Source organism: Camelus ferus, chromosome 35 (assembly GCF_009834535.1).
Source record: "Camelus ferus isolate YT-003-E chromosome 35, BCGSAC_Cfer_1.0, whole genome shotgun sequence".
Taxonomy (NCBI): Eukaryota; Metazoa; Chordata; class Mammalia; order Artiodactyla; family Camelidae; genus Camelus; species Camelus ferus.
The window spans coordinates 3,401,380-3,423,486 of NC_045730.1; the positions used below are offsets into that span (position 1 = coordinate 3,401,380).

At 52.2% G+C, this 22,107-nt stretch overlaps 1 protein-coding gene across 4 annotated transcripts in view; it reads left to right on the forward strand.

Annotated features, from left to right (window-relative positions):
• The first annotated feature begins 17,668 nt into the window (after positions 1 to 17,668).
• The window catches only part of PFKFB3 (6-phosphofructo-2-kinase/fructose-2,6-biphosphatase 3), a 71,141-nt gene continuing 66,702 nt past the window's right edge, over positions 17,669 to 22,107 (forward strand). For all 4 annotated transcript variants that reach the window (XM_032473947.1, XM_032473949.1, XM_032473948.1 and 1 more), the window contains exon 1: positions 17,669 to 17,999. In XM_032473947.1, coding sequence (XP_032329838.1) covers positions 17,684 to 17,999 — 316 coding nt within the window. In that variant the 5' untranslated portion in view covers positions 17,669 to 17,683. The remainder of the gene's footprint in view (positions 18,000 to 22,107) is intronic.

Below are 22,107 nucleotides of genomic sequence, written 5' to 3' on the forward strand. Positions count from 1 at the left end.
GTTCACAAGCTGGGGGCGAATTACTTTGCAGATAATTTTTAAAACTCACCTGTTAGTATGAAACCTTGCAGACTGTGATTTTCTCTTAATCTGCCTTTCTGCTAAGTCACCCAAACTGAAGGAGAGTTCAGCTCTTCGTTTTGTTCCAACAAGCACTTCTCTGTGAATTGCCACGTATACATAGGTGGTGTTTTTGGCACTGGGAATGAAAAAATGACAAGGTAGTCATCTTTGCTTTCAAAGAGTTCATAGTTCTTATTTCAGAGACAGAAGCAAAAACAACGCAAGGTGAAACGCGTGAACATAGGCCATGTCCCCTGACTGAGCTCCGTGGGCGTCATGACATCTTCAGTCCCAGCCTTGACACGTATCTCGTACGCAGTAAGTTGGCAGTAAATCTGCTGACTGTGTGCAAAGTACTGAGGTCACGGGTGACTGAGCAGATCTGTTAGGTGTGGCAGAGGGAGGTGGCAGTGAACAAGGGGCCATGTGTGCTGGGTCTTGAAGGAGGAGGAGGCATGGCCTCTGGAGAGGAGGGCCTTCCTGACGGGACTGCAAGGAAGGGCAGTGGAGCGCGGCTGCCCTGCGGCCTTCTGGCCTTGGCCTGGTTCTGATTTGATCCCCAGCTCTATTAGTTTTTAAAATGAACTGTTAATTTGAGATTTACAGATTGCTGTGACCATTGCACAGAGTGCCCTTACGTTGTCCCAGCTTCTTATCTTACCATTAGTATGGTACATTGTTACAGTTAATGACCCATGTTGACACGTCACCACATACTCACAGGACATGTATTATTATTAAGATATTTTGTACTTTATTCAGATTTCTCTAGTTTTTAGCTGAAGTCCTTTTTCTGTTCTAGGACCCCATTCAGGAGACGGAACTACGTTTAGTCTTCTTAGGTTCCTTTTGGTTGTGACTGTTTCTCGGACTTGCCTTGTTTTTTGATGACCCTGACAGTTCTGAGCACTGGGAAAGTATTTTGTAAAATCCCCCTCAGCTGGGACTGGTCTGGTGGTCTTCTTGAGGGTAGACTAGGGTCGTGTTTTAGGGAGAGGAGGGCGGCAGAGGTGAAGTGCGTTCGGATCACATTGAATCAGGGTGCACGCCGCTGATGCCGACCTTGGTCACCTGGCTGAGGCCGTGCTTGTCAGGTCTCCGCTCTTCGGAAGAAAGTCACTGTGCACAGCCCCCACTCAGGGAGCAGGAGGTCTGTTCCACCTCCCCAGGGTGGAGTAGCTACATAAATTATTTGAATTCTGCGTGGAAGATTTATCTGTTCTTCCCCCATTTGATTACTTACTCAGCCATTTACACCAGTATGAGCACATGGTGTTTATGTTACACTTTGGGGTATAATCCAGTATTACTTTAAGTTGCTCAAATTGTTCCATCACTGGCTACTAGAAACTTCTGCAGTGGTTACCTGTGTCCCTTTGGCCTTCGACATCACATTGCTGCGTGGTGTCTGTTTTTTAGGAGAGAGGAGAGAGGAACCACAGGATGCTCCAGGCTCACCTTGTCTGTTTCCTGCGCCATTCCTGGGGTCAGCCATTTCTCCAGGGAGCCATGGTTCCTTTTGCTGGGGAGCCAAGACCTGGCCATTAGGTGAGCTCATTGCTGCGGGGGTGTCATCGTGTCTAGGCCCTCTCAGCTAACAGAGCAAGGAAGACGTGTGTGTAGACGTGTAACTGCCTGAATCCGTGTTAAGGTGAACACGAGTTCATACCGGCGTCTCCATCTCTGATCCACACGAGTCATTCTAGCCTCCTCCCCTCGCTTACCTGTAACTTCCCACCGCCGTGGGGAGAAGCCTGGCGCCACCTTCAGCCACCGTTCCGGACGTTCAGTCCCAGCGCTCCTTCTGAACTGCCAGTGCCTACCCTGTGTGGGAAGCGACTCTGTCAGCTAGAGGGCAGCACTCTGTGGACAGTTTGTCACGCCGCTGGTCCTGCAGGCTCCACTCACTTCCAGTTACTTAGCTCGCACTTTATTCCCTCACCCCAGCCTTCAGGAGTTTGTTTCATATGTCTGCAGTAAATTTAGATTTGTCTGCCACATTCTGCATTTCGTCCTGGGATTCCCCCAACCTCCCATATGAGTTTTAAAGAATTTATTTACATTAAGGCTTACTCCTTGGGCTGTAAAGTTTTATGGGTTTTGGCAAATGCTTAATGTTTTGCAGTCACCATTACACTGTCGTACAGGACGGTTTCACCGCCCTAAGTAACATGCCCTGTGCTGCGTGTGTTCAGATCTCCCCCTCCCTGTGCCCGGTAGCTGCCACTCTCATCGCTGTCTCCACAGTTTTGCCTTTTCCAGGTCACGTACTGAAATCACACAGTCTGCAGGCTGCTCAGACTGCCTGGCCTTTCGTTTCTGCTGTGGCTCCTTCGCTCAGCCCTGTGCTCTTTAGAGTCATCCGAATCTTCTTGCAGCCAGAGAGCTTATTTTTTTTTTATTGGCGACTAATATTCTGTTATCTGGATGTACCAGTTTATTTATCCATTCCCCTACTGAGGGACGTCTCGGCAGCTTCCAGGTTTGGCGACTATGTACAAAGCTGCTATGAACATCTGTGTGCAGGGGTTTTGTGGACTGAGTTTGTTCCTTAGTTGGGTGAATGTGCAGGAGTGCGAACGTTGGACCGCGCCACGCCTCCCCCCGCGGTAGTTACTTTGAACTGTTCTGCTGTTGCTGCTGGTCTTAAGCTGGGGTCTGGGCTCTGCCTCGTATTTCTAAATACACGCCCACGAGGCTGCTCTCTCCTCCCTCCACTGCCCCATTCTTCGTCCTTCTCTGCCCGAGCAAGTGTGTAAGAAGAAGAATCTGAACTCAGTCTTGGCCTCCTTGATTCTCATTCACTCCTCAACCCACTGCAGCTCGAGGAGTAAATCCAGAAAGAGATGACACTGACGTGGGGACACAGGGGGCCCAACTCAGAACAGAGGGAGAAGCCGTTCCCGAGATGATGGAGAGGAAGTCTTGGCCCAGGAGCCGCGACGTGCAGGCAGGAGGCCTGGAGAACTCGGGCCCTCTGGGAGCAGGGGGGTGAGGGCTCTCAGACCGGTGTCTCCACGGGGGAGACGGATTCGATGTATTGCATACTCTGTCTGACTCAATTACGGGAAAAACTTGACCCAGTTAATTCCAGGAAAAGTTGTATAATGATGAAAATTAATCACCTTATGGAGTTGGTTCAGCTGGGAATGATACACACACAGTCTTAAAAATATAAATACCAATGTCTGCTTTGTGGCGAACTTGACGGAGTGGGCAGGGCGGGTGGAGGCGGTGCTGGGAGGCTGGGCTCTCCCGTTCTCTAGGAGGCAGTGGGCAGTTGGAGCCCTGTCCCTCCCGTGGCGGGTCTGGGTCTCCGTTTCCTGACTCCCTGTTTCTGGCGGAGCTTATCCCATAGTAGGTTCCTGAGAAAAGAGACACGGGAGATACAGTTTTTGAAGCCTTGCACCTGAAAACACCTTAATTCTGTCATCATACTTAGTTGATAATTAGACTAAATATGGAGTTCTTGGTTAAAACCCGTTTTCCCTCAGGATTTTGAAGGCGCTGCCACACTGCCCTCTTCCCGCATCACTGCTGAGAAAGTCGGTACTGTCCTCTGTGACCCGTCTTCTTTTCTCTGGAAGGGCCTGCAGCCCCGGGAGCAGTTGCAGGATTGCGCCTCTCTTCACGTGCGTGCGGGGCTCCTTCAGTCTGGATGTTTCTGTCCTTTGAACCCACACCCCAGACGTCTCTCGTGCAGTGTTTCCGTGGTGTCTCCCTCCCCTTCCTTCATGGTCTCTGTCTCCACTCCATCTCCTTCTGGAGCTCGTGCCAATCAGTGTGTCTCTGGGTTGCTCTGACTTTTCCCTCGTTCGCTCTGAGCTGAGGCACTGAGATAGGGAAGTGGTTGAGTCCTGGACTGGAGCCTGGGGTCTGGATGAATCTGAATTACGGAGCTGCATGTGTTTTCTTTTTTAAAGCAAGATATTCTAAAGATTTTTAGATCTTTTGAAGAACAATGAATTAATAATGATGTTTTATAGAAACGCACATATATTGACGATATGGGAAAATTAGCCATTTCCGTCTAGAAGTATATTCTCACTCCTCAACACTTCGTCATTAGGACGTGGGTGTCATTTGCTAAAGGAAGAGCAGCCCGTAGACCCTGTTCTGTGAAAGGCTTAGCGAGTCTTCTTTGTTTTGGTTACCACCTAGACCTTCACAAAATACATTTTTTTTTTCAAAGTAACCTAGAACCTCTTTTAGGGAAAGACTAGGGCGCTACCTTACATGTAGAATGCCTTGAGTTCACACAACCACGATAACAGAGAACGACAGTATTGTTTCATTATTGTCCCTTTAAAAGTCACGTGTCTGCAGATATTTTTAAATCTGTCTCAGGACACTAGAAACTTCCAGATTTGGTAACAGCTGGGTCTTTTTCTTAGCAGCCACCTTTTTCCCTCCTCCGCACTCTCACGGTATTAGAAATACCTCCTGTTAAATCTCCCGTTATCTGCTTCCTGCTGCACTTTTCTCGCCCCCATGTGTGTCGCATGTGAGCAGCGAACACGTGAAGTCTTCAGAGTTGCGGGAAGTCAGAGCCCTGTCCCCGTGGGTGGCTTTGGAGCAGAGCCTGTGGGCGCGTGTGTGTCTCGCTGAAGCCGGGGCTGGTGATGGGAGGAAACGGACTGACAGGCGGCTAAGGGAATTTCATTGCTGATTTATCTCCGAGAAACAGAAGGAGTAAATGGAATCAAAGCCTGAAAGTTTGGCAAAAAATCTGAAACTGGCAAAGACACACTTTGCGGTTTCTTGCAGTTCTGTTCCTAGGGTCATAATCAAGAACTAAGACACCAGATGGTGCTGTGACACTGTCACTTCGGAAGTGAACGGACAGCAGGTCAGGAAGCCACCCTAGACGTGTGTGCGTATGGGTTTACAATGGACCGACTGTACTCATTCATTCTGAGCTGAATTTTGTGTAATTATTACCAAAACCGAGGTAATTGAAAAGTAAGTTTGGGCTGTTATTCCTCTTTTCAATTTTTAATTTTTGTCTATATGTACGCATAATTTTAAAGCCAACTAAGCTCAAAGGCTGATAGCAAACTAGACCTACCCCTGCCCCAGCCGTCCTGTTCCCCAAAGGAAAACACATTTCACTCTTGTACCTGTCATTTCATGGTATTTATTTCCCTGGTTTTAACTCATTTGCTAATAAAGCTATTCCTTTCTTTATTTTTTTTTGTTTGTTTTTTGGAGGGAGGTAACTAAGTTTATTTACTTATCATTTTAACAGAGGTCCTGGGGATTGAACACAGGACCTCGTGCATGCTAAGCACGCGCTCTACCACTGAGCTGTACCCTCCCCACTTAATAAAGCTATTTCTTGCTTTATTATTTTCAGACATCTTTCTGGTGCTTTTCTGTTACGGAGAGGATTTAGCTCCCTTAGCCCCACTTTTGGCACTTTCTCCTCCCCTGTTCTTCTAATATTACAGCAAAATTCTGTGTTAAAGCAACAGTCACTGCTAACTTCCTAGTACATGAGTGTGATTCACTTATGATCCGGGTAGTATATTATGATTATTTTCTTATGTAACTTTTGGGTTAACAATTGCTCAATTAAAAAAAAAGCTGTTTAGTGTATGTACTTAAGGTTTTCCCCTAGTTCTTCCATTGGTTTTTATGTACCATTCAGTACTCTCTCCCCTGGTCAGGGATACCAATCATTTTCATCGTTTTCCTGGAGACCTCGCCCCCAAGCCCTCTGGCCTCTACCCCAGTCCGGACTGCTCGCTCTGCAGGTCTCTGCCCAGGGCCCCCTGGAGACTTCCCTTGGTGTCTCCTGTCTCAGCACTGGGTCCCTTTTTCTTAGAGTCTCCTAACTTCTGCGTCCTTGCTGTAGCAGAGTATGTGCCCCCGGGAACTTCACGAGAATGTGGTTTGTTTCTGTATGTCTGAAACTGCCTTGACATTCTGCCCCCATCCCTGATTATTATACTTAGATGCGTGGCTGGGTTTTAAACTAATGGTCCGCCGTCAGACTTCTGAGCTATCACTCCATTCTGTTTTAGTTCCTACAGTTGACATTGACAAGTCTAGTGCCATTCTGGTTTTTCTTTCAATGTGACATGTCTCTTTCTCTCTGGAAACACTGAGGGTTTTTTTTTCTTTTTTCCCAGTGTTGAGAAATGTCCTGATGTGGTCGGCCGTTTCAATCTAGAGACTTGTGTCATTAAGGCCTGGGAAATTAATCTTGTTTATGTAGTAGTATTGCTTCATCATTTCGTTTTCTGTTCTCTTTTCCTGAAATTCTGATTAATCAAATGCTGGATCTCAAACTCTTACTGAAATGTCATTTTGATATGCTCTCCCTCCCTCCTTCCTCTCTTCCTCTTTCCCCCTAACTTTATCTCTTTAAGGACATTAATGAGGTTCTCTTCGTTTTATTATTTCAACAACTGTTTTTTGAGCACCTACTATGTACAGACCGCTGTCTAAGCACTTGAAGTGTACGTGGGACAAAACACACAGCAGCACAGTAACTGGACGAGCCTCCTGCCTGCAAAAGGCAGCTGGTCTCCTGCCCTCACACCCCTTCCCTTAGAGACCCCCAAGTTTTAACTGAACACAGAGCTGTCTGGAAAAAAGGCCACCTTCCCGAGCTGGTGTTCTGGGAAGTGAGACGGGATTCCCCTCGCTTCGTTCAGCAAACGTTCTAAAGCTCCCTGGTTCCGTTCTGAGGCCTAGACCGTACCTCCAGTTGAGTTGGTACCTCCAGTTGAGTCGGTGTCAGCAAGCCCAGAGCCACTCTGATTTTCCTCCACGTACCCGACCCAGCCCCTGCTCTCCTGCCCCCGGTGCCCCTCCATCCCCGCCTCACCATCGCCCCCCCCCCCCCCCCGCCTGCTCCCTGGTGGCCACGGAACTTCTCAGTTCTTCCACGTTCCATCACCAGAAGCCAAGAGCAAGGATCTTGCTGGTTGAGGAAAGCACCTCTTCTGCAGCAGTTACCCAGATCAAACCCCGGGGGTTCTGGTTGATTTCTTTTTGGCGTTCACGCAGCTGCATACGAAGTGCGGGTGTGGAAGGCCTGCTGACCACAGCCGCTCTAGACGGGTCTAACTGCTTCCCAGGTAGCACCTGGCCAATTGTTTCTGGGGTGGCCCAAAGCTTCCTTGTCCAGAGTGGGTGGGTCAGGGGGCAGAGAGAAGGGAGGGGCGAGGAGGGAAGATGGAACAAGAGTGAAAGAACCTACTAGGTGTTAGAAAGGGAGCTCTGCGCCATCTTATTAACTAGTTTTCCTGCGCTGCCCCCCTAATTTCAGAGGGTCGGCCCTCTGTCCCTGCGGGGTTGGTTCCAGGAGTCCCTCCCACCCCAGGATACCAAAACCCAGATGTTCAAGCCCCTTATGTAAAATGGCGTAGTACTTGTCTCCTGTCTACTTCGCATCCTCTCCAGATTACTTACAATACCTGATAATGCAAACGCTCTGCAGCTAGTTGTAAACACAACATAAATGCCGTGTGAACAGTCACCAGCACGGGCCGGTGAGGGAGGAAGGTTCTGGGCAGAGTTAACAGCGGAGCTGGTAATACAACTTCCACCTGCTATAAATCAGTGGAAATCGTCAGCCACCTGCCAGCAGATTTTCCAGTTCTGAGTAAACAGTGGCGTGAGTGTCAAGCGGGGAAAGCAGTGGTCCTGCAGGTTAGTACAGAGGGGTGCGCTGGGCCTCGTGCAGCAAGCAGGTAACGGCAGGTGAACCTGCTTCCTGGGGCTGCCTTGGCAAGTCATCCCAAACCGGGGGGCTTGAAACAACAGAGATTTATTCTCTCAAGGTTCTGGAAGCTACAGGCCCGAAGTCAAGGTGTTAATGGGGCCGAGCTCTCTCTGAAGGCCCTAGGGGAGGGCTCTTCCTGGCCTCTTCTTTATCTCCTGGTGGTTACTGGCCAGCCTTGGCATTTTCCAGCCTTTGGATGTACCACTCCAGTCTCCATCCCGTGGTGTTCTGTCTCAGTATCTCTGCTCTTACAAGGACACCAGTCATTGGATTTAGGGTCACCCAACTCCAGTATGGCCTCATGTTGACTAATTTTATCTGCAAAGGCACTTTCCAAATAGGGTCACATTCTGAGGTTCTGGAAAGGACATAAATTTGGGGGACACTATTCAACTTAGTACAGTAACTTATAAGAGTGCTTTTTGTCTCTCACAGAAAAGTTCCAGGATAAGTAGTCCGAGATGGGCAGGTGATGGTCCTGGGAACCCAGGTGTGCCTCTCTAATTGCTTTTCTGTCCTTACCATGTGCCTTCCACTACATGGTCTGTGAAGGCTGCTGAAGCCCCAGCCATCACATCTGCTTTCCACCTGCAAGAAGGAGAAAGTGGTGGAAGAAGAGCTTATGAGGTGAGTGCCAGCTGTTCTTTAATAACACAATCCAGCATGTCTACTCACGTTGCATCGGACAGGACTTTGTCAAATGCACAGCCAGCTTGAAGGGAGGCTGGGAACGGACCCTTTCTTCAGACAGCCTTGTGTCCTGCTAAACCTTGCAAGTTCTCTTTCTGAGAAAAAGAGGGTGGGTGGCTATTAGGTAGGCAGCCAGCAATCTTCCACAGTCAGGGCGGCTTATTTCCCCCACAGCGTTTATAGAAAGTAGTTTCCTAGATGAATCTCCAAAAGTTGCCGTGCTTGTTAAATGATTTTCTAAATGTCTTGGTAATAAATTCTCTTAAAAAGTGATCTATGTTTGTAGGAACTGGAGATGCCTGAAGAACTCCAAAACTGACTTTGAAAGGTGAGACGCAGGCTGCCGCATCGCTGTGGCAGCCCGAGGGCAGTGACGGAGCTGGACGCCCACTCCTCTGCCAGCCCGGGTGTGCGGCTGCGCCCCGCCTCCCACGTCCCGCCCCCGCGCCTTCCCCAGGCTGCGCCTCCTCCCTCCGAGGCCTTCTCTGCGCACCCAGAGGTATGAAAAGAGTTCGGCTTTCTTGCAACAATCTAGTAAATGTGGACGTTACCAGAGAAAAGAAAAGGGAAGACTCAAAATAAAAGCAGTCCCTAAAAATACAAGCTCTGGTCCCGCAGGAAGTCTGCAGGAGGCCGGGCCGAGGATGGAGGAGGAGAGTTTTCTCACATCTCCCGGGTCCAGTGAGTCACCACCTTCACGCTGACTCACGGTCTCTGACTCACTGAGCTCCTGTCAGTGTGTTCCCAGGGCTCCCGCAGAGGGGAGCTTCCTGTCTGCCGAGATCGTGTCCCTCTCAAGGCTGTGCTCACATTTCTGTCCCCTCTTCAGCCTTAGAAGCACGAACAGTTGTCACTGCGCCCCAGGCGGCATACTCCGGCGCGCTTGTCCAGGAGCCGTGGGAAGGGCTCGGTCACGGCTCACTGAGTCCAGCGCTGGGGGCGGACAGGGGCGGGGCGGGACTGGGACAGGTGGGCGCCCCCCTGGCCCCGCTCCTTCCGCTGAGTTCATCCTCACGCCTCTCCGTCTCCTCTGAGGCCCCCGCCGCTGGAGTGTAACCCGCTCTGGGCAGCAGGTGTGGCGCAGGACCCCTGCACTCAGCAGCGTCTGGCCAAAGGCTCCATCCTTCTCCTTGAGATCAAAAGTAACGATTTCTCTTTAAGAAAGACGCGCTGCTTCTCTGCAGCCCCCTCAGTGGGCTGATGAAACTCGTAAGGAATTTGCCTCGGCTGTAAGAGTGCTGTGCAGTTGCCACCTTCGCTCCATTGCACTGGTGGCAGGGGTTTTATAACGACGACCAGGCAGGAATAAAGGCTGCACTTTTCCCTCCGAGCGATGAGACAGATGCTTAGTTCCTGACAACAATAAACCTCCCTCCTCACATATCCTCTCAGGCTTCCCACCAGGCACCCACACGCCCCTCATCCTGAGCCTCTAGTCCCCTCCTGTGAATGACCTTTTGAGCAGACCCAGACGTTGTTTCCCAAGGCTGAAGTGACCTTGCCAGCTGGGCGGTGCCGCCACCGTGCTGTTCCATGGCCCTTCGCGGGCTTATTTGTGTGGAAGTGTTTCATCTTCCCAGGGCTCAGAGGGAAGAAGGGGCTAGAGTAAGATGCTGGACTTCTTTTTGAAACAAGTCCGTTTGAAAATGTTGGGCAGGAGGGAAGGGGTGCCACAGCCGCCTTGTCCAGTGTTAGAGGACGCCGTCTGTCTGCCATCGCGTAGAGTGCTCACTGAAGCCAAATTAGGTAATTTATTTCTAGATTGGGGTGGAGTGGAAACATATTCAGGGCAATCATATATTTTTATAGCAGTTAGCCATCAAAGAAGTATTTCTGAATGCTTACCATTCTGTAGGCACTAAGTGTGAAAAACACATTCAGGGCTTGGAGAAAAGGGTTTTTTTTTTTTTTTTTTTCCCTTTTTTCTAGCTCTTAGAGCCACATTAAAACAAAAAATTTCAAAGCATGGACGCTTTGCTTAAGCCACAGAAGGCTCCCACAGACACCAGAACTTCAGGGTTTACCGGGCTCACTGGTCTTCCTTGCACGGCAGGCGGACCCATCCTGCCCAGCCAGAGGTGGACCAAAGTCTAGTTTCCGTGTCCTCATCTGTCTTCAGTTCTTGGTCCACCAGCCGGGGGTGGGTGCTGGGCATCCCCGGTCAGACGGCAAAGCCGTGACCCCAGACTTACCTACAAGACGTCATGTCGACGGTGAACTCCCAGCTAATCTTGGGAATCTGAGACAGTTCATTTTAGTGAAATGTTTTACAAAGCCTTGGCCCAGGATTGGCGCTTGTCTAAGACATCTGCTTTGAACAAGTTCTAAGGACCCGAATGTCCCTCAGGGGGTGCTTCCCGCAGCTGACGTTGAACAGGACCAGAAAGCCCCCAGACACCACCCCCGCTTGGGAGCCCCGTGGTCACCCGCCGTCCCCAGCCCTCTTCTTCCCACCTGCCCTCTTCTAGGAAACACCTGCTTCCCAGCAGCTGTGTTGTGAGCCTGTCCCATGAGACGAAGCAGGGGTATCTCAGGCCTTTCAGGGAAAGCCTCTGCTTTCCTGGTGGAAGGGAAGGATGAGCTGGAGCTGCCCTTTGTCCCGGCTCAGGCCTGAACGCCGTGGACCCGGGCCTGGAGATGCGGCGGTGGCCGGACTGGACTGTGAGCAGCAAGCCCACTCACTACGGCCGGTGGGACAGAACCTGTAGACTCACCACTGGGCCATGCGCCTCTGGGCTTCCTCCACCAGAAGCAGCTGCCCTTTCTTGTTTAAGCCCCAGCAGACTGAGATTTCTGTGCCTTAAGGGCAGAAACACCCCTGACTGATACAGAATTAGGTGTCTGAAAATGGGTGGCTCCAGGATTTTTAAAAAAATTTAATACAGAGATTAGGAGGTATTGTTTAGTTAGCTGCATTTTGCCAAATGTTTACTGAGCATTTTGTGCACGCCAGGCATTGTGCAAGACCGGTGACGAAGAGGACAGGAGTAATTTAGAGTCCAAGCCACACAGAGATATGTATGGGTCCATATTCAGCAGGAAAGGTAGCCTCGTTGATTGGCTGACTCATTCTTTTAAAAATTATGTGCGTACGGTGAAGCAGGCTCTTGGAGCTGAAGGTACAAAGATGAATGTCTAAGCTTTAGAAGCACAATCTTCCGAACACCCTTCCTTCATCCGCCCGGCAAACGTTCCATGAGGACTTGCTGCGTGCCAGGCGGGCTCAGAGCTCATGATCTGAGGGGGAAAATCAGTAAACAGGGCTGCAAGGTCATTCTGCTTTTGCATAGTATCATAGGTGCCGGAAGCTGGATTCAGGAAGGAATAAAATGAGGGGCAGGGGACCCGGCCGGAGGCACTTCGGTGGGTCTGCTGGCATGGATGGTCGGGGCCCTCCCTGGGCGAGGCCAGGTGCTCCAGTGCCCGCTGGGCTGCAACCTTCTTCCTCTTCCTTGTTTTGCACCTGGCTGCACAGTTTCGCCCGGCCAGCGCCCGCTTTCCTTCAGGGTGTTTGCTGAGCAGTAAGTGCCCGCACCTCCATCCGTCTGCCCAGTGCCCTTATTGCTTCTCCTTGGCCCCCCAATCTGCCTTTCTGCCCCTAATTTAGAGGACTGTAGTCCCGGGCCTGGGAAGCCTCCTTCGAGGTCTTCTGAGTCACTTTAGAGTTGAGAAAACTGAGGCCCAGCAAAGGGAGGGGCTCCTCCAAAGTCAGCAGGTTGGCTGGTGACAGCAGTCAGCACCAGAATCTAGGTCTCCTGATTCCTGGCCCTTCCCATAGATCCGCGCATAGTTGACGAAGCCCAGGGGGATGAGCTGTTCTCCGGAACCAGGTGCGACCCTTCAGTAGAGCCCACCCCATTCCTGGAACCACTCTTCCCCAGCTCGGAGCACACGGCTCCCGCGGGAGCCCCCTCGTTCTTCAGGACCTCCACCACGGAGGGGATGCGGCCCCAAGAGCCACTGCTGTTGCCATCAGCTGTGTCCCCGAACACCGGTTGGGGGGGTGGTGGGGGCCGGTTCAGTGTGAAATAAGGAGACAGCCAGCAGGAGGAGGAGTGAGAGATGGGTGGGGTCCTGGCTGTGTACATGGTCCTTGTGCCCCTTGTCCCTGGAACACTGGCATCTTGTCCCGTGGTTTGGATGTTTTGTCTTTTATCCCGAGTAATACCACCATTCTTCTAGAAAACTGCCATTTTGCCCAGTCTCCTCTGAGTTGGACATCTGTCCCTCAGAGCCAGGCGTCTGGTGACCTTACCCCAGGGGACTGTGATTTTGACGCCAGCTTTTCCTTTAACTGTCTGCAGGCCTGTCCTCTCTCCGTGCACCTCTGCCCCGAGAAAGCTCAGCCCTGGCTCCGCCAGCACATGACACCATGTAGAATTTAATTCCCTGGCTAATTTTGAAGCCATCTTGAAGTAAGCAGCAAAGGCTTGGTAATAGCTTAAAAGCTCTTCTCAGATTCCATCTAGAAACTTCCCAGCAGCAGATCTATAATTTAGCTTTCTTTTTAGTTTTAAAGATTATATTGCAAAAATAATATAGCCCACAATTTAGAAGATACGGAAACCACTATTGTGTATTTTTGGGGGGTCTTTTTGGTCCATAAGTAACTTCAGTGCCTTGGGACAGAACCTTTGACTTCCTAGTAATGACATTCATGTATTAAGTTTCTTTTAACCCTGGAAAATTTCTGTGTAAGCAGAGGAATGTGCAGTAAATTAAACTCATATTTTTGAAAATTTGGGGTTAAGTTTAGGTGATCTGTACCTATTTGATATTTTAAGAACTTGTAATTTTAAGAGAAAGTGGCAAATTAGAGTATTCAATGGAGGAAACTTGTGATTCCAGTTTAAAATACGTAATTGAGTATTTGATGTAGACTTGTGATTTAAGCTAAAACAGTGCAGTACAATTTTATTAAGATTGTGAGGTTATGGGAACATTTCAGTGAACTTCAGATTCACCATATTCAGCTGGTTAAGAACTTGGAAAGGTTGTGAGTAAACTGAAGTCTTGTGAAGTTAATTTCATAAATGAAGGTTTAAATTGTTCAGGCAGTTTAAATCACTAAGTTTCTAAATGGGACCAGTCATCAAAGTTTCTCTTAAGAGTGACTTAAATTTTACTGTATTTTCTAAAATAAAGTTATAAGTAGAATAATCAGTTTTAAGTTAAACATAAAAGCTTAAGGAAAACCTACACTTTTTCATTTGAATAAAATGAATGAATATTACATGAAAATAGAAATAATTCAAGCAGTTTTTTTGTATATATAAAAGCCCCCTCAGTTACAGTAAAATGCTTGTCTAACATTAGAAATTCATGTATCTTTTCTTTTAAGCAGTCATTTCTCCTTACATGGGGCCAACAGCTAATGTCCTCTGTATTTCACAAACGTGGCAACAGAGGAGGGGAAGAGGAGGCAGCGGCGGCCGCAGCAGCAGCACCAGCCAGCCCTCGCCTTGGTCACGCGCCGCCCCACCCGCCCCACTCGTCCACGGGTTAGTTTGCCTCTCGAGTGTCCTTATTACAGGTGAAGTGAAATCCCATAAGGAACATGTACCCTTTTTCTCCAGAAGTGATTATGTGACTCGCTCCTTTCCCCCTCGGAAGGCAGCATCGTATTCTAGGACCTACTGGGGGTGGAAGGCTGCCACTGGGCCCAAGAAGTCTAGGCTGATTTCTGGGAAAGAGGCAGCTTGGATCCTCAGCCATAAATAGTTTATTAAGATGAAATGCACTGAGACTGAATGGCCCCCATTTCCCAGCTAAGCTAACCCTCAGAGGACCTGCGGGACAATAACCGCAGGAGAGAGCCAGCTCCCTGGAGAAAGGGTGTGGAGCGAGAACAGTGGCCGTGGTCAGCAGCCTCGATGCAGTCCCTGCTCTGTCCTCATCTGGCCCAGGGCAGCCGCCTCCCTGCCGGGGCCAGCTCTGTCATCCGCAGAACGGAGTGAATGCTGGCCTCTGCTTGAATCAAAAACTCGTCAGAGTGCAGTGGAAAAAAAACACATCAAAGCCCTTTGTAACAGGAGAAAAAAGCCTGGTTGTACTGGCACAGGCGTGGCTTCCTAGGGGGCAGACTGGTCACGCTCAGGGCCGTTTAGGGCACTGACGTTTCCAGTGGCTCCATCCTCAACGCAGACCCATCCCTGGGCTCAGTGGGCTTCAGAGGCTCAACTTAAACTCAGTGAACAGCTTGCCAAGGCCGACCACTGACTTTGGAGCTTCGACTTTGGTGCTTACGAAGTGCAGGGACAGTTGAGCAAAAAATACAATTGTTCTCTCCTTCCTGGGGGACATTAATCAAGGATTTGAAAAGGAGCTGTCCCCTAGACATGGAATCTCAATTTCTGAAACCCTAGCTGGAAAGAAAGGAAAGGATAATTGATGACGCTCGGCACAGGCAGGAGTTTAGAAAGAGGAGGGTTGCTAGGAGACAAAGGAGGCCCTCTCTGTGAAGCATCCCATAGCCGAGCCAGGTCAGACCGACGTGGGGGGCCCGGGGAACCCGCATCCTCACTGCAGGTAGCCCATCCCCCCCCCCCCCCAGTAAACCTGCCACCAATCCACAGCCATGTGTTCGGTCTGAGAAATTAGGCTCCGTGGTAGGCAGGATTTTCATCCTGGCCCGCCCCTGTGTACACACACTTCCCCCACTGATTCCAGCAAACAGGAGCCTAGGTACCACTGAGAAGAGAATCTGCAGATGTGATTAAGATCCCAAGTTGGTTGACCTTAAGAGGGAGATTATGTGGGTGGGCCCGAGTCCTCTAAGGCAGCGGACTTTCTCCTGCTGATCCTAGAAGAAGAGGTCAGAGCATGAGAAGGACTCAGCCCATCCTGACTGACTTGAGCCTGGAGGAACCGCGTGGCCTCTGGTTGCTGAGAGGGGCCCCCACAGACAGCCAGCAGGAAATGGGGACCCCATTCCCACAGCCTCGGGAACTGAACTCTGCCAACGAGAAACCTGGAAGCAGACTTTCGTCCAGCGCCTCCTGATAAGAACTCAGCCTGCCTGACACCTTGAGTTTGGCCTCACGGGATCCTGAGCACAGGACCCGGTTCCGCCATGGGACCTCTGACCTGCAGAACTGCGAGCTAGTAAACTGGCGGTGCTTTAAGCCACTAAATTTGTGGTGACGCTCCTCCCTGTGCCACCTGGCAGCGGGGCAGTTGATCACACGGCTAAAGTTTGGGGGTTTTCTCATTTAGTGAGCTCACCAGCATCTATAGTTACTTTTAAATTTTAAAAAACTTCATTTTGAATTAATTTCAGCCTTAACAAAAACGTTGCAAAGAGTACAAAGAGTTCCCGTGCACCCTTCACTCCCGTCCCCCGGTCGTTATCTAAACACAGCACAGTGATTGAAATCTGGAAATTAGCGCTGGCACAGTCCTATTCAGATTTCACCAGCTGCCCTACTGGTGTCTCCTTCCTCGCCCAGGGCGCAGCGCACGCCCCACTTCGTGTCGTGTCTCTTCAGTGCCCTTTCATCTGGAACACGTCCTCAGTCTTTGTCTTTCGTGATTTTGACATTTTTGAAGAAGGGCTGGCAAGCTATTTTGTAGAATGCCCCTTATTTTAGGGTCTCCTGCTTCCCCTAGATTAGATTCCAATTAGGCGTTTTTGGCAAGAGCACTGCAGACGTGGCGCTGTGTCCTTCCCGGTGCGCTGTACCAAGAGGAGCACCACGTGATCCTTTGCTTAAGGCGGCTGCCAGCCTTCTCCACGGTAAAGCTGCCTTTCCCTGCTTTGTAATTGATAATTACCTCGTGGGAGGAACTTTGAAATTGTCAGTTTCCATTTCTCATCATATCTGTGCTCACTAATTTTAGCATCCACTGATGATTCTGCAAAACAGTTGCTACTCTGGTATTTGCCAAATGGTGACTCTCCTAGTCGTGTGATTCCTTCCACATTTATTACCTAGAATTCTAACAATTTCTGTAAATTCTGGGATTTGTGAGAAGGCACGTGCCTCCTCTCCCTCTTACTTGTGCGTCTGTTTATGTCAGTGTGGACTCACAGCGTCTCACTTTGTTCTCTGGGTCACAGTCCATTTCTACCACGCTTCATCTTGTTGTATCACCACCGGTCACAGGAGTCCGCAAGGGCAGTAGAGATGCCAGCGAGAAGGAAGACACATGCGTCTCAGTGCGTGGCCTCTGGCTTCATTATGACTCATGGCAATCTGAGTCTGAGATGTGCGGTCCTGCACAGTTTATCTGACCTCAGATAAATTTGCCTTCCGTGGCAGCTAAGTCCATGGAGCAAAGTGCACGTCCATCGGGCATCATGGTGGTGGCAGGGAAAAGGGCAGAGGGAGCTGACAGCGCCCCCAGCACTGGATCTGGGACTCCCAACGTCCCTCACTGCCTGCTCCCCTCAGGCAGACCGACTCCCACTCTTAGGTCACCATCCAGATCTCCAGCTGGGTCAACGCAACAAGTGTCTGTCGAGAAGGCCAGGGCCGTGCTCCCAAGCCAACGGACAATACGCTGTCTGGCCACTTCCTTCTCCGTTCAGCAGCCTGTGGGGGGAGTTCGGACTCTTAACCATCAAAGATAGGAGGCTAGGAAACTGATTCTGATCAAGAAAAGATTAAAAAAAAAATCCACTGGCTGTGACTTTCCAGCTCACCTGGGTGGTTCTTTTTCCACTGTATAGAAAGTCGGCCAATTTGCATGGGTGCTTTGAATATTAGATCAGGAGATTGTCCTAACAGCATTTCTTCAAACTGCATTGTGAAACAGCACTTTTCGCAGGAACTAACACTCCTGACCGGAAGGGTGACTCGCCTCTGAGACACCTGAACCCACCAAGTAATGAAGCATCTCTCAGGTGCGGGTCTCACAAAGGCAAAGTGACCGGTGCCGTGAGGGGCCCCTCCTCCGCTTCTCCGGGATACAGCTCTCTAAGTCCCACACTCAGGGTACTTTCTGACATTTATTGAGCTGTGTGGAGCGGCTCCCTCCAGCCCCCATTTGATTTCAGGTCAGCCTGCCACTGAAGCACTCGCCTGTGCCTGAGGACGACCAGAGTAAAGCGGGATGAAGTTCCCCAAACACTTCCGAGCATGATGTCCCGAGTCGCCCGAAGGCTTTGATGAACGAGTTGATTTTCTTCCTGATCAGGAGTTTTCTTTCCGCTCAGTGGTGTCAGGAGAGGCAGGCCCAGCTCCGGGGTCCACGATGGGGGGTCTCGGAACTCCGACCCGGGAGCGGGCGAGGGGAGGCGGCCGGCTCGCGGGCCGGGCCGGGAGCGCAGGGGTTAAGCGGTTTCCGCCAGGCCCGCCCCGGGGCCGCGCTTCCCGCTCCGCCGCGGTTCCTCCCTCCGCCGGTGACGCGCCGGCCTTTGCCCAAATATGTCCCGTTCCCCCTCCCTTGCCCGGCACCCGGCACCCGCAGGCGCCCCCGAGCCGCGGGACTGGCACTCGGACGTCGCCCGGCCTCGGAGTCCCGGGCCGGACCCACTGGGAGCGCCCCTCCGCGATGCCCTTCCGGAAAGGTAGGCGGTCCCCGCGGGGCGAGGCGAGGCCGGGCCGGGCCCGAGACCCGCGCGGGCCAGGTGCGCGCGCGGCGCGCAGGCTGCGGCGGTCCCGGGGGCGGCGGGGGGGCGCCGCGGTGTCCCCGCCAGCCCCGCACTGTCCCTCGGATCCCGCATCGCCCCTCTGACCCGGTTCGCTCCCTCCAGCCACTCGGCGGCCGACCGCACGTGCCCGAGCGGGTGCGCAGGGCACGGGCGCGGGTCGTGGTACCCGGGACGCCCCGCGATGGCGCTGCATCAAGTTCTGAGATGCAGGTGGAATCGACGGACTGGTGATTTGGGGCGGGGTGGGGGGGGGTGGTTCTACGGTGGCGAGACGTTTGCAGCGTGGAGTCCTGGCTGCTCGCTGATTGCGGTCCGAGTCTCCGAGAGCGACCGGAGGGCGGGGGGTTGAGGGCGACAGACGCCGGTGTGGAAGCAGATCTGAGTGCGAGTCCTGCCTCCGTCCTGTTCTACCCTCTGACTCTCCAGAAGTCATTTAATCTCCCGGAGCCGCAGTTTCCTCCTCTGCAAAACGTGCGCATGGACGGGGACCGCTTTGTGGGGCGGGGTGAGACGGTGCGCCGGGCAGCAGCGTAGGCGAGGTGAAGTGGGCCGGCCTACGCAGGCGAGCGCTTCCTCCCTGCGCCTGGCAGCCTGACACCTAGCGCCCCACCTGGCCCACCTGCAGGCCCTTCTCCTCTGTCCCGGGTGCTGGGTGCACGAGGCCCGTCGGAAAGTCCCAGATGCTCCCATGGCCCCATTTTCCTGGCAGAGTGATGGAGGCCCTTCTCTGCCCAGGGCCCTGCAGAGCTGGGTCCGGCCCAGGGCCACCCTGAGGTTGGAGCCCAGAGCCACCTTCAGGTCAGAGCCCAGGATGCAGAAGGAGGTTCGTTTTACTCTCCATTCAGAGCCGTCCGACTCCTGCTTTTCTTTTATTTGTGTTGCAAGGGACTTGGGCCCAGTGACCCACTGTCACTTAGACCTGGGCACCGGGGACTGGCCGCGTGACTTTCTCCGGCTGTCTCCACCCTGCCTTTCCTGCCATCTCTTCACCCTTCTCCTCATTCAGATGAATCGTCAGGTTAAAGCTGCAGTTGCCCTGTTACCCTAGTGGCCTCTTAACGGAGGTTGCTAACATGCCATTATGAGGTGCTGGTTGTGAAGGGGCAGGGTCGGCACTCCCCATCCTTTGGGGACATTGAAAAGGCAGGTGACAGCTAAGAGCAGGGACCAGGGGTTCTGTCCGGTCTCAGCTGATGACGTGTCGTCTCCAAGTCACCGTCCTCAATGGCTCCATTATTCCACATATAACGGGGCTGCCTTGTCTCCGGACTTTCTCCCGAGTCCCCACCTGACCTCACTTAGCTGCAGAGTGAATGGTCATTTATCTCCTGTGTCCTTGTGGTCTCTGGTGGCAAACTAGAAGGCGAAGTCGCCGTTTACCTGTCACAGGGCTGGAGGGAGCCTTATGCAGGGAGGAGTAGGTGACTGGGCTGCTAAGTAAGTTCCCCCTCTGTGCTGGCATCATGAGGTCCCCACAGGGCAGGATGTCTGCACGCTGCCAACCACGCTGAGCTTTGATTTTTATTATTATTATTTTTGGTTCTAATCTGAAGAGAACATTGTTGCCTGGAGAGGTAAATCCTGCCCCTCCATTCCGTGACTGCTGATGCCAAAGGGCCCGGGGCGTGAGGAATGGTCCTTGTCGGGTTTTCTGGAAGCTTTGGTGTGAGCCAGGGCAGGGGGCACGGAGGGCTTCCAGTCCCGGGCAGAACGCCACGGCCCCGAGGCTCAGCTTCCTCTGTGGACAGTAGCACAGCAGTGGGGGAACTGTGGGAGACGCTGCCTGGAGGTGGAAAGGCTGGCCCGTGAGGGGGACCCCACGGCACCCCATCTCTGGAAGCGACCGGGTAGTGGAGACGTCAGTGTATATATTTATATTATATATTACATATACACATGTATATACTCTTAATTTTTTGAATTTTGAACCATCTGAATGTATTAACTATTCAAAGAAGTAATTTTTAAAAAATAAAAAAGAAAAGACTTTGCTGCTCTCCCCCCAAAATGAAGAGAAGCCAGAAGGAGGGGTTCTTCTTGTAGCTCACGTCTAGAGGTGAACTGACTGCCCACCCCCTTCCCAGGCGGTGTTTCCATGTGTCCACAAGTCCGATTTAGAAGGAAACACACGACCCTCTTGTGTCAGGCAGGTTGAGGAGAGTTTAATAAAGGGGCTCTTACAGAGGTGTGGGGAGGGTGGGGGAACCACAAGGGATGTTGCAGAGTGCCAGGCAGTGCCACCCCAGGCCCAGCGGGTCGAGGGCCAAGCAGTCCCTGGAGCCGGCAGCCTGATGGAAGCTGACCCTCTCGGGGGATGCAGAGACCCCACGTTGCTCCCTCCCTCTGACCCCAGGGCATGGCAGCTGAGGGCCCACGGGCCCCTGTGTGCACGCAGGTCAGCCTGCTGGGACCGAGATGGGTGGCTTTTCCGTTCGTGGACAGCGGATCTGGGGGGACAAACAGATCACCAGCTGAGGATTTTAGGTCCTCATCCTGTGCCTCGCCTATGGGAGAGGCTTGATTGATGGCTCTGAGTGTAACTAGGACAGAGTTCAGCGATCGGGCTCCAGTCACTCACTCACTCACTCTCACATTCATTCTCTAGATTGAGCCGCACGCTCGAAGTTCTAGGTGAGTAAGACTTGGCGGTTCCCTCCCTGCAGTCACCCCTCCCCGGCGTGGTCCAGGATGCTGTGATCATGTCCGGCAGACCGTGTGGCCTGACCAGGATGTGGGGCTGGGATGGCCGGCAGCAGCCGACAGGGACCTTCCCCGTGGATGCAATTCGAGCACCGAGTTCATGCTCACATCCACGTGGGCGTCCCTTCCTGACGGCTCCAAGGTGCTGGTGACTCTAGTGGGGAACAGAGTCAGACCCTCAGCCAAGCTGATGGCATTTGGAGATGGGTTTGAGTAAGAGGGAGATGCCGTGATGTGGAACGTTAAGGAAATCCGTGAGAACAAAAAGGGGACAGGAAAAAGTTAGGCGGGACCCCTGAGGATGGTAGTGAAAGGGGCAATTAAGTCTGGAGACCAGGCACGACTCCCTCTGGAGGACTTTAAAGATGGGCTAGATGGTGATTTTCCAGGGGCCTGAGCCATGGTCTCTTCAGAGACTGGGGTCTTAAGTTCCCGAGGTCCCTTTCGGGTGGAGGAGCTGATAAAGATGTCTCAGACGGTGGACTCGTAAGTATTCCTGCACATGCCCCCTTCAGAAGGGACAGGGGAATCTGGTGGAGGTTCTGATAATAGTAACAGTAAGAAAGCAAACGCACACTTACTGGTCACCTTCCAAGCCCGTGCTGAGTGCTTTGCACGTGTTCATTTATTCTCACAACTACCCCGGGGGCTGTTACTTCCCTGGTGAGGAGGAGGGAAGTGAAGCTTAGGAAGCTCTGCAATGAGGTTCCCACATCAGCTCATGTGCTGAGCAGAGCTGGACCGAGGCCTCAGCCTTTCCGGCGTGGACCACGATGACAGGACAGGATGTGACCTGGTGTGGTGTGTGGCAAGCTGAAGCCGTCTAGTAGGGCAGGTCTGCCGCTACGAACCAGCGGTGTCTGCCACGTTATAAACGAGCCGAGAGACAGGCTTGGAGGCTAGACTTCCGCCTCCTTTAGAGACAGACGCCTGGCACGTGTGAACAGTCGGCCTCCACCTCTCTTCTGTGGCCCCAAGGGCACAGCTGTCATGTGCTGGACTCCTAACCCCGCTCCGGTGTCTGGAGATGATAGACCAGCTGGACATCGGGCCACTGCTGTCCAGGGAGCCGGCCCGTCCCCTGCTGGGCACAGAGGCCAAAACAAGTTACACCATCGCAGGAGATGCAGCACCTTAGGGATTCCTGCAGGTGAACTGCTTGTAGCCGGAGGTCCATCGCCGTGATGTCAGTATTTTTGGACTCAAACCCGGGACCTCTCCTTCCTTTCTCTCCTCAGCAGGAGTGCAGGGAGCAGATCCCAGGAGGCTGGGCTGGCCCTTGGTCCTTCCATCCCTGCCCTGAGCTCCCGTGCTGTGCTGGCCC